General features: G+C 49.7%; 1 protein-coding gene across 2 annotated transcripts; it reads right to left on the reverse strand.

Annotated features, from left to right (window-relative positions):
* Window positions 1-1,889: 1,889 nt before the first annotated feature.
* On the reverse strand, window positions 1,890-10,206 carry LOC104318453 (torsin-1A-interacting protein 2). 2 transcript variants are annotated; one of them, XM_009919708.2, is made up of 6 exons: window positions 9,989-10,206; window positions 8,883-9,077; window positions 6,879-7,181; window positions 6,411-6,731; window positions 5,903-6,001; window positions 1,890-4,998 (listed from the first exon to the last, which is right to left on the reverse strand). In XM_009919708.2, the coding sequence occupies exons 2-6, from the start codon at window positions 8,914-8,916 to the stop codon at window positions 4,232-4,234; spliced, it is 1,524 nt and encodes a 507-aa protein (XP_009918010.2). In that variant the 5' UTR covers window positions 8,917-9,077; window positions 9,989-10,206; the 3' UTR covers window positions 1,890-4,231. The 2 variants fall into 2 exon arrangements, with proteins under 2 accessions (XP_009918010.2, XP_069645808.1); XM_069789707.1 differs by having other exon boundaries at window positions 5,903-6,031.
* Window positions 10,207-11,216: the final 1,010 nt, after the last annotated feature.

Genomic DNA, 11,216 nt, shown 5'->3' on the forward strand with positions numbered 1-11,216 from the left:
ACTACTGCTGCAGAGAGCAGGAATCAAAAAAAAAAAAAAAAAGGGAAAGAGAGTGGGGGAGGGCGATGCATTGTTTCATAAGCCCAGTAGAATAAGAATAATGTGGGGTTTTTTTGTAGATGAGGAATTGAAAAAGAATTTAATTTTAGCATTGAGATAACAGCAGGCAGCTGATAAGCTCCAGCCAAACCCATGGCCTTGCTGTGCTTGTGCGATATGTGTATATGCAGGAAGAGATGCTGCCGAAGAGATTCTGAGCTAGGTCCATGGGGGACAGTCGAAGGGAAGAGCTGTCCTTAGCATAGGTGGATGTGATGCCCAGAAGGAATAAATTAATTTACCTCAGACGGTGCAGAGCTGGACTCTGTCCTGCTCCATCCTGGTCTTGCTCTGACCTGTCGCAGCCATTGGAGAGCTGATGGGAAGGGGGAGCTTTAGTTTCTCCGGAGCTGCCGTGGGTGCACCCGCTCTCAGCTGTGCCCCATGTCCTCTGCGGTGCTCTCCCTCGCTGGGGGCTCTGCAGGTGCTGCAACCATGCCCTGGGGAAGCACACGTCGGAGGACAGCATTTCTGAATTAACTCACAGTCTGGGAAGAAGAAGGGAACCCGAATCCCTGGCTTGGAAAAACCTTGCTGGGGGTCCTGCTGTCCCCCCTGAAGGTGACCCCAGGGCCAGCCCCGACGGGGTGTGGGAGGAAGGGGATGGTGTGGAAACGCTGCGGCTCGGCACAGCGCGTGGGAAGATCGGCCTCATCCCTCTGCGTTGGGGTCTCTCCCTGTCGGGGAAGCACTGCTCAGCCATTTCAGGGACTCATAGGAGGCTCTTGCTTGGTACGTATTAAACATCTTTTTTCTGGATGGGCTGCAGGTTTAGCCCCAAAATTTACGGAGAGGTGCAGTCACTGCTGAGCAGCCTTTGGACTTGCCTGCCCTGGTTTCCCCGCCTCACTTGAAGAGGAGGCATCATTCCTGCTCTCAGTTCAACCTGGTTTTTGGAGCAGGTACAAGGATGATGATGCTATTTACCAACACAGATCATGGTGAGTACATCACCTAGAGGAAAACCATGGGTGTACCCTTCTGACTGGAGACGATCTTGGAGCTTGTTCAGCAGCTCCCTTTGGACTCACTTTTGAATTCATGTGCAAGACTGAAAAAGCAGCCTAGCTTTGGCATCCAGCAATCACTGCACCTGGTGACACTGCATTTTCATCTGAATCTTTGGGCTAGGGCCAAATCTTGCCCTCTTGCATCAGACAACAGGAGATGAGTGATGTTTACTTCTGGCAAACTTTCACATGAACATCTATTTGAAAATAGATGCCAATGTTATGAGTGTTTAGGTTGCCAGGGCCTGGACAGGGACTGAAAAAAATCCAGAATAATAGGGTAAATCCTCTTTTTTTTTTTTTTTTTTGAGCCCTCTCTCTGTTTAGGCCAGAGCTGGGCAAAATAATTTACCACAAACATAAAAATTTGTGTGCTGAGGTGGTGTGACATTGGATGGAACTGATATGATCAAGGGTGTTGAAATGAGAAAGACTTGCCTTCTGTATTTCTAAAATATTTCAGTTTAATTATTATCATTAAGTATTATGCAAACCTCAGTATGTTTCAGTCTGGGTTAAATTCAGCAGCTGCTTGGGGGGTGGTTTTTAGTTTTGCCTTAGTTGAAAAAGCTGCAAATGTTTGCCCCAAACAACTGAGAAAAAGGTTGTTTGGAGTTTTTCCAGAAAAAGCAAATATTCACTTTGTTTGCACAACTACAGCCCTGACCTAAATAAAACTTTGTCCAATATGATGATCCCTTTTGCTTAAAGAACTGAAAATAGCTAGAAAAAAACCCAGAATATGGTAAGACTCCAGTCTTACTTTGAAGACTTTGCTGGTTTCTTTCACAATCTCACTCTTTATTTTTAAATAAAAGTCTTGTTTCAGAAGCAATCAGATATTTTGTCTTTAAAAGCTCATAAAAATACCTCTATATTAGAACAGCTGGGGGGGATGACACTTACAGTGATGTGCCCCAACAGCATGAAGTTGTCCTTGCATACCTTGGCTATGCATTACAAACACAGCACATAAAACTGAGAGCAAGATAACATCAAAATACAGATTTCCCTCAAGATATTGACATAACATGATTAAGGCTCTGCCGGTTCTCACCTCAACACCCATACTGAACCACGCAGAGCAGAAACAGTGTTTTCTGTTACCAAAGTAGTGTATAGCAATAAAAAGGAGGGGAGGAGGAAGAAGCAACCTGTATCTTGTACAAAACCATGCCCTGGGCTGCCCTGCTGATGCTGAGCTCCAGCAGGTAATTCTCACATCTAGCCCAGTGTTTGTCACGGTGAAAACCCCTGTGGTCTTGTCTTCGTGTCCCCAACCAACCAAAAAGTCTGTTCTTTGGTTAGAGCATGAACAAATAACCCCCTCCTCTTCCTTCATTTTGTCCCCTCCTCCAAGTTAATGGCCACCAATCTCCTGAGCCAGGTCAAGGCACATGGTAGAAGGAAAGAAAAGACAGGCTGTGGTTTTAGGGTGCAGGGCTGTGCCTCAGCTGAGCCATCAGTGGGGCAGATCAGCAAGGCACTGCTGGCAGGAGACCTGGCTAATGCCAGGGTCCAGTTGCTGTAAGGAGCACTCAAATGTGCTGCTTGTGAAAACACCATAGTGTTCTTGATTTGCATCTTGTTTGAACACAGAGCGTGGCTCTACAAGGCCCCAGTCTGTGCTGCTTATATGGAAATAAGCCGTGCTCTGCTACAGCTGCTCCTTCTCCGGCAGGCAGCACCATAGGCACAAGGGGCTGACACCTGGGGCTGACTGCCGCGTTACTATAAATGCTGTAACCTGCACATATCCCCCAGGTGTTCTCCGAGTTGGCTACTCTACCCTAGAGCATCTGCAGAAACACAGTGTGCAAGGGCACCACAGTATTTCCAGGACTTGGATTTCTCTTCTTGGGATGCAGAAGAGGAGGCACAGTAAGAAACCAAGCTGTTTTGTTGAGGATTTTTAGTGTTAATGCCAGAGGCTGTCTTTTCCAGCTAATCCCAGATCTGCTCCTAGTTGCTTTAGCGTATGCCAGAGCACCAGCTGCCTGGCAGGGAAGCAAATGTACCTTTGGAGGGCAAGGACCTGGTGTGCCACCCCATGTGGTTTGAAATAAATATCAATGCTAACATCTACATTCATCAACAAAAGTTATCTGGGGAGAGGTAGGCAGGTGGCTTCCCGTCCTACACACAGATCAGAGATCTGGGTGAAGAGCAACCTATTGTGTAGGACCAAAGCTGATGCATCAGCCGAAAGAGATAGTCATAGCCTTGTAATAGTAAAAGGATCAAGAGTGGACTTTTTTTTTAAGGAAGTAACATTAAGTCAAACTGTATTACTCATTCTTTCACCTGTGCAGGCCCTTAAGGCTTCACACTATCAGAATGACCATAAAGTGGTTTCTGTTTCATTGCTCTCTGTCTTTGGAGCTTATTCTCTGGCATATGGGATCCCCCGCTTTAGTGCAGTGTTTAAGTGCTGACAACCTGAAATTTCTTGTAATTGATGTTTAGGGGATTTCTGAATTGCAAGTTTGTTTAAACATCCTATATTTAGGATCTGGTCTTTGCTGGGTGTCATTCAGTCTGTGCAAGTGGGACTCTATCAGGACTGACTGGTCAAACCCTTGACTAGCAAACTGGTTTTCTTTTTGAAGCATGCCTTCAAAATGTTGGGCTTTGGGGAATTTGACCTTCCTGTGTTGCAGGGGCTCTCTGCAAAGAGAGAGAAACATTCTAGATAAACTACATTGTGAGGCTGATGTACATTACATTAGCAAACTGAGGGGCAGGGAGAAATGAAAGAGCTACTGAACTGAAGTATTTTTCTGGCATACTAGTTGTGTACGTTATTTGTGTATTTACTGATAGGAATGCTAGCTGCAAAGTCCTGTTTTCCCTCCTGCCTCCCCACACAGTGATGTTCTTCTGTGCAATATCTACTAAATACCTAAAATATCCACTCTTCCCATCTGCCAGAAGGAAGTATGTGATCTATCACCTCCAGGACTCAGCTGGCCAAATGGCCTGTATCAACTTGCACCTGTCAAACTCCTACCAAGAAAGAGAAACAAATTGAAGAGAAATAGCTCTGGTTGTGCCTCCACCTGCACTGGAGTTTGCCAGAACTGTCTTTCCAACCCCTCCCAGGGCTCTGGCAGGCTTTGCCCCTAGGGTTTGGTGTGGACATGGCAGCCCCCCTTCTCGATAGTCTGCACCGGGTGGATTGGTAGGACCAGGTGGGAGATGCGGCTCCACAGCCCGCTCAGCTTGTCGGAGTCCATGTGGTCATAGGAGCTGGGGGTCCTGGTGTTGGTGAACTTGGCCCAGAGAAAGTCACGGACCCTCTCTTCCACCTGCTGGAGGCTGATGTGGGTGTCCAGTGTCTCCTCCTCCAGCAGCACGGTCAGCAGCAGGGCCACGTCCTTGAAAGCAGCACTTTCGTGGTCGCAGTACTTGTAGAAGATGAGAGTGGCCCCGGCCGGCAGCAACTCAAAGCGGTGTATCACTGCAGCACGGCCCCCAGCCTGGAAAGCTGAGCTCAGCTCTGAGTCCACCTCCAGCTTGGCGTGGTCACTCTGGAGCCTGGATTTATCCGTGCCGTCGATCTGGACCGTGCTGGCATGCAGGGCGGCCGAGTAGGTGTTGGCCACACAGGTGCTAAGGCATCGCAAGGTCCGCTCACCCTTGCGGGCAGCTGTGAAGATGATGATGGCCGGCTGCGTGTGGTGGGATGCATTGAGGTGCTTCTGCAGGAACTTGCGCCCACGAAGCCACAGGTGCGGACTCTGCCCTGGAAACTTGTCCGGCAGCTGGTTGAACTGGGACAGGAATGCCTCCACTGTGGGGTTCTTGGGGACTTGCTGGGACATGGAGGTTGGGTTGCCGAAGCAGAATATGCAGAAGCCGAGCAGTACGAGGCTCATGACGGCAAGCCCTGTTCAACAGGGGAGAGACCCAAGATGAGGAACAGAAATCAGTCCCAAGTGACCTGCAGTGATATGCTGGAAAGTAGCTACGAGGGCTCTTTTCCCCCCTCAGACCTTCTCCCCCTACACTGGGAAAGTGGTTCAGATTGGCGTGCTCTCTGGTAGCCCAGAAACGGTGAAGAGGCTGCTTGCTCCATGTTGTGAGACCCGTGCTACTACACACCAGACGGGGGGGCTACAGCTCCAGAGATGGAGGCAAAGCTACAGCTTTGTTGTCACGGTACAAAATTTCCTGAGGAAGTTGCAGCTGGCTACAAGCTTTCTTGTCTTTCCCCCTTCTCTGTCTTCTTTAAGGTTTGTGGCCGTTCAGAGCACCTACCTCCACATATGGAATTGTCTGACCCAGCTAAAGCATTGCGGTCACTGCCTTCCTCCTAGCTATGCTGGGCGAGCAAAGGCTACCGTGCTTGGGCCCAGAAGAGGAGGACAGCGAGGTCCGAACACAACTGCTTGTGTCCCTCTCCACGGCAAAGCAAGGTCTCTTTCTACCAGGAGAAATGTGTGGTGCAGATCAGCATCACAGTTCCCACTTGAGGCCCCACAACACAGAGCGGGATTGGGAAGGGGGACAATCAGCACAGGAGACCTTCAGACCTCCCAGGACATGCTGGGGTACTCCCAGCATGCTGAACACCATGTGCCTGCTTTTGAGGCTGGAAAGCTGGAGGGAAAGCTGCTACTATAGGCTCAAACTGAGCCTATTTTTAAGGGGACGGTTGTTCCCTCAAACCCTCAGAAAAGGCTGTGAAAGGTCCTGAGAGAGAAGAATTAAATGTGCTTCATTACTTGTTCCTGGAGGATTAGTGCCTTCTGGTCAATGAGTAACATGCAAGGGAAGCTTCTTTTCCTCACCTTTCAGCAAGAGGGACTCTTGGGTCTTCTCCTCGTCTGTGTTTTGGGTGGGGACATTCTGCAAGCAGGGCTGAGCCTCTGGCTTTAGGGCTGTGTGCCCTACAGTAAGAGAAAGAAATGTGCCACTCACTGTTGAGGGAACAGGTAAAATGAGCTGTAATAAGAAAAGCAACAGAGCTGCCAGGAGCAACCAGCTGAGGGGAAGAATTAGAAGTGAATGCTGCTTTGGGTTAATACTGCTGTGAGTCTTGGCTCTCTCTGCTTTTCGGGCAGGGGAAGGAGAAAGACTATGCAGAGGGCAGTGTGGTTTCAGGCCTTTCAAAGCAGGACAGTAGCCAAAGGAGAGAGAAAGAGAGAAGCCAGTTAATTTCTTATACCTCCTTTCCTGCTCAGCTCTGGAAAACTGCCAAGGGGCACTAGAGATCTCACCATATGGTTTTTCTAATGCCTATGGAAAGTGCAGGCATGTGCACAATAGAAGAGCAGCAGCACACAGCCACCAGCTCACCTTCGGTCCCACGTCTGTTCCTTAATGTGCCTTGGGATCCACTCTCCTGTGTTTCTTGCTGTATGTGCTCTTCTGGCTCCTGATCTAGGAGAGGGGCACTGGTGCTCTTCTCTGCCAGGAAGCCCTTGGTGACATCTTCCGTGGCAGTCACATCCAAATGTGTCATTTTACTGTCAGAGCTCAGTGACTTGCTTCTTGATGAAGCATCTTCCTCTGCTGTGAAGGAGCTTTCACATTGCCTGCTTGTCTCCTGGTCCTCCCTTGTTTCCTGGTGGACAGGGCTGTCTCCTTTGCTGTCCATTTTATCATGGGCCAGCCCGGCTGTGGGGAATAAAATACGCAGACCTATGCTTAGTCTCTTTCAGCACAAGAACCAACAACGCTTTCTCCTGCTCTGCCTCCTCTAGGCAAAGGTCCAGGTTATCAGCATTTTGGAAATGCTGTATGCAGGGATGGGGAGAGACTCACCTTCATCCAAGTCATCTTCTTCCTGTGATCTTTCTGAGACACCATCTCTTGTCTTCCCAGATTCTTCCAGTGATACTTCAGTTTCCTGGGGAACCTTTTCCTCTACTGTGGGGCCAGCTGAATCCAACAGCGTCATCTCTCCTCCATCCAAAGTTGGTGACTTACATACCAAAGAGTCATCCTGTGGTTTGCAGGAGGTCTCAGGCCACCTGCTTGTCACTTGGTGCTCAAGTGTTTCTTGGGTGGGCTCTTGGTGCACAGGGTGCTCTGCTGTGTTCTCCACCTCATCTTGGGCTGGCCCAGCTGTTGGGATCAGAGTTCACAACCTCAGCTAGCCATACAGGAGTCAAGAATACCCAGTTCTTTACCACCACCCTGTAAACCTCCCAGTTCTTGCATTTCAGAAACATCTACCCCACTGTGAGACAGGGGAGAGAATAGGGTGACCAAAAGTGAGAAAACTCACGGGTTGAGATCAAGACAGCTGAATAGGTGAAGGAAAGGAGGGGGAAATCACAAGTGATGTAAAGCCAATCGCTCACCACCTCCCACAAGCAGACTGCTGCCAGGCCAGTCTCCGAGCAATAGCAACCTTGGAAGCCAACCCTCCCTGCCCCCTTCTTCTTCCTGTACCCCATTTTTTGTTGCTGAGCATGGTGTTACACTGTATGCAATAGCCCTTCGCCCACCCCAGGTTATTTGCTTGGCAGGGAGCAAGTGGGGAAAAAGAGAAAGTCTTGACTCTGTGCCAGCACTGTTCAGCAATAGCCAAGACACTGCTGCGTTATCAACAATTTTTTTTGAAAGCACAAATCCAAAACATAGCACTTTACGGGCTGCTATGAGGAAAGTTAACTCAATCCCAGCCTACGTCCTACGCTGTCCTATGTGGGGTGGGCAGGCAATTCTTTCGTTAAGTGGCAGGATATGTTACCAAATCTTCCACAGATAGTGGGTTTTCCTAGGCTGGTAAATTAAGGCGATGGATTTGAAGCATTTCTAAGGCTGTTGTGGAGTGCTGGCTAGAACAGTTATGCCAACACACTTCAAGCATCTGCCTGAACGTAAATGTTAGCTCTGCTTGTGCTCCTTCTCTGCTCTTGTTCTGGAGCTGCTCGCCCAAAGAGCTATGGCAACGTATAATTAAAAGCAAACACTGGAGCATAATTCAGTAATGAAACTGTGAGGCTGCACATAAGTGTTTGCAGCATATTCTCAATCTTACAAAACCAAACAGTGCAGCTCAAATTTCAGGTGCTGTTTGTGAAAAATTGCTTATGAATGGTCAAGGACTACAATGACAGAAATGATTATGCTAAAATTAGAATAGAGACTGAAAAAAATGGCAAGGAACTCCCTACTAGTTTGAAAGCAGAGAAAAAGCTGCGCTTGTCACGTGTCAGAACATGCTATCCTTTGGATTATGATTTTTACATTCCTGGTTGCTGATTATTACAGGAAGACTTCTGGCCGCCCAGGACAGACCTGAGCTGGTTATAGCATCACCGTCTCACTGAAATACTCATATGCGGTAGTCATGACAAGGCACCCAGAGAATGTAAGTACGTGTTAGAAACTGAAACATGAGGACCCTGGAGGTATCCTGCTATTCAAGCTGGGCAAAACCAGTACTCCTTGCCCTGCCTCCGCCAGAGGTTTCCCATCCATAGGTGGTAGAAAACTGGCTTATTATTTAAGCATCTGTAGATGGGAAGCACTGGGATGCAGGGAAAAAAGCTCTCCCAGTCTGGAGCTCCATCTTTAGCCTTCCCTGTGCTGCCATCCTGGACACAGAGTCTAAACCTGTTGCAGATGGGAATCCAAAACTGAAACTAACTTGTTAATCTTTCACCCTTCAAAAAAAGATAGCAATTTGCTTTTCTTGGAAAAGGGGCAATTTTTTTATTTTTTATTTTTATTTTGCTTAGGTTTCCCATGTCCCTTTGCAAGAAGATTTCAGCAGTGATTTTCCTAGTAGATGGAGTAAGCATAGGATTCACTTACCTCCGGACAGATCCACGCTTGGATTCTCTTCCATTTTCTTTCTCCCCTGGAGCTCAGGCTTCTGTACCGTTTTCACTTTCTCCTTCGTTCATAAGGAGATGTATCTCCCTGCCGTTCGTTTGAGTGGCTGACCAAGCCCCCTCACAGACACCATCCCGTCTTGGCCTCGGGAATTGTGACTAATCGCCCATAAACCTGATAAGCACAAACACAGGAGCAGTGATTCACGGTGGAGAAGGAGGATCCTCCCTCCACGCTTATCAAGGTGGTGTGAAAATGAATGGATGACACTGATAACCGTGAACCTTCAGCCCAAGGGCTATTAGCTATTTCGCTTCCTGGCAGGCTACAAGCAGTCCAAGGGCTAACGCAAACCGCGGTTGTCTTGGGACAAGCCAGTGGGGTGAGGCACCGGTTTCTCACCCAGACGCGCTCGGATGGACTCAGCCGTGCTCTGCGACGGCAGGCCTGGAGGCTGGGGCTCGGCAGGCAGGTTATCACAGAGCAATGAGCCTGCTCCACCTTACCTTCCTGCCTCTGGCACGTTGGATCCGGTGGTGCTGGAAGGCGAAGTCGCTGGCAGAAATGCTGCCTGGCCCCTGTGCAGCAGCATTACCCCCACCCGACCTTGCAGCCATCCGAGGGGGCTGAGCAATGCCCTGGCCAGGTGTGGTGAACCTGAAGCCACAGCCTGACTCTCCTACACCCCCCCAGAGATACTTCCCCCTCTGCTAAAGCACTTTGGGACCGGACGGCTGCGCAGGAATGAGCTCAATGCCTGCCCGCGGAAAACCAGGCAGCATGGAAAACTCCCGAGAAACTTTCCCTGCTGGAGAGTGGTTGGTGCGGATTTCTGTACAAAAATCTCAAGCTCAGCCTTCGCAGCAGCTCTTCAAGCGTAGGAGGGCACCCTCCACCTTCCCCCCGCCGCCTCTACAGCTGAGTTTTCTTGCTAAATACATGATTTGGAGGTGTGTGGTGGTATAATTGCTGCTCTCTGCCTCCCGGCTCTCGTCCCTCCCCTCCCTCTGCTGTTCCCGCTGGTGACGCTCTGGCAGAAGAAGGAAGTCAGAGGAACAAAGTGGTTTGCGAAGTCGGACGCTTACCCGAGCAGGTTCAGAGCCGGTCAGGGCGGCGAAGTGAAGCAGAGGGGCAACAAGAGCAGGCCAGCGCTGGCCCCTCCGCTTGCCCTTCCCAGAGGCCCTTTGGCTCTGGTGGTGGCAGGACAGCCTGTGCCCCCAACGCACAACCTTAATCCTCTGCTGTCAACGTGACAGTGAACTCTGCCCTTCCATGGGTGCCGAGCAGGCTGCTGGGAGGTGTAGTTTCCTTTCCCTCCTCCTCGCCAAAGGCGGATGGCTTTTCCCCAGTGAACAGCAGTCGTTCTCGAGAGCGTTCAGGAAACGATAACTCCTTTTTTGGCTGTATTTCTGAAACTCTGCGGTCGTGCAGACTTTCCTTCAGGCAAACTTGATGACTGGCTTCTTCCTGCGTAAAGCAGCAGCGTTGCAGATTTAAACAACTATATGACCATGAGGAGGGAACTGTTTTGACAGTTAATTTATGAAGATGAAAAGTACCACAAGAAAAACAACCTGAACGTATAGCCAGCAAACTCCAGACTCTTGAAATGTCCCGTTGTGCAAGTGCAGGGAGGCTGAGGAGCTGCGGGCTGTGAAATGGAGCATCTTTAGCATTAGCGTGGAGGGCAAAGGATGGGGGGACCCCCCTCAATGCTCCCCTTCCAGCATGGCCCAGACACTGCAACAGGTGAAGGTCAGAGAGAGTGCGTGTAGCTGCTCCTGGCCTCATTTGGGCAATGGCTTTCCAAAAAATGATGCTATGCCTTGCTGTGCCCGCACAAGGGATGGGTATGGTCCAACCCCTTCCCTATACCCGCCCCTGCCCAGGACACGTTTCATGGGAAGCGGCAGCATGGAGCAGGGCATGCCTGGGGGAAAGGCATCAGCGCAAGGAGCAGCAGCGCAGAGACTGCCCCCCCCCCCCCCCCCCGAAACTCAGTTTGCAGCCTCTTCACCAACATCCTCAGAGAAGCCCACCAGCAAATGGCTGAGTCGAAGCATTTGGAGAGGCAACTGAAACAGTGCTGTTAAGGAGCAGGCACTAAATGGCTAGGACTCCTCAATTTGGAGAGCAGAAGGCTGAAGAGTGGGATTTGACTAATACTAGGACTTGAGACACTTGTAAAACAGGTAAGAGGTTGGGTTCAAATGGGCAGAAAGAAATACTTCTTTATGCTGTGTGCAGAAAAGCTTACTGGCACAGGGGCCACAGAGGCAGAGAGTCAGAAGGTTCAAAAAAGGAGGAGTCTCA

Source organism: Haliaeetus albicilla, chromosome 8 (genome assembly GCF_947461875.1).
Source record: "Haliaeetus albicilla chromosome 8, bHalAlb1.1, whole genome shotgun sequence".
In the NCBI taxonomy this organism is placed as follows: Eukaryota; Metazoa; Chordata; class Aves; order Accipitriformes; family Accipitridae; genus Haliaeetus; species Haliaeetus albicilla.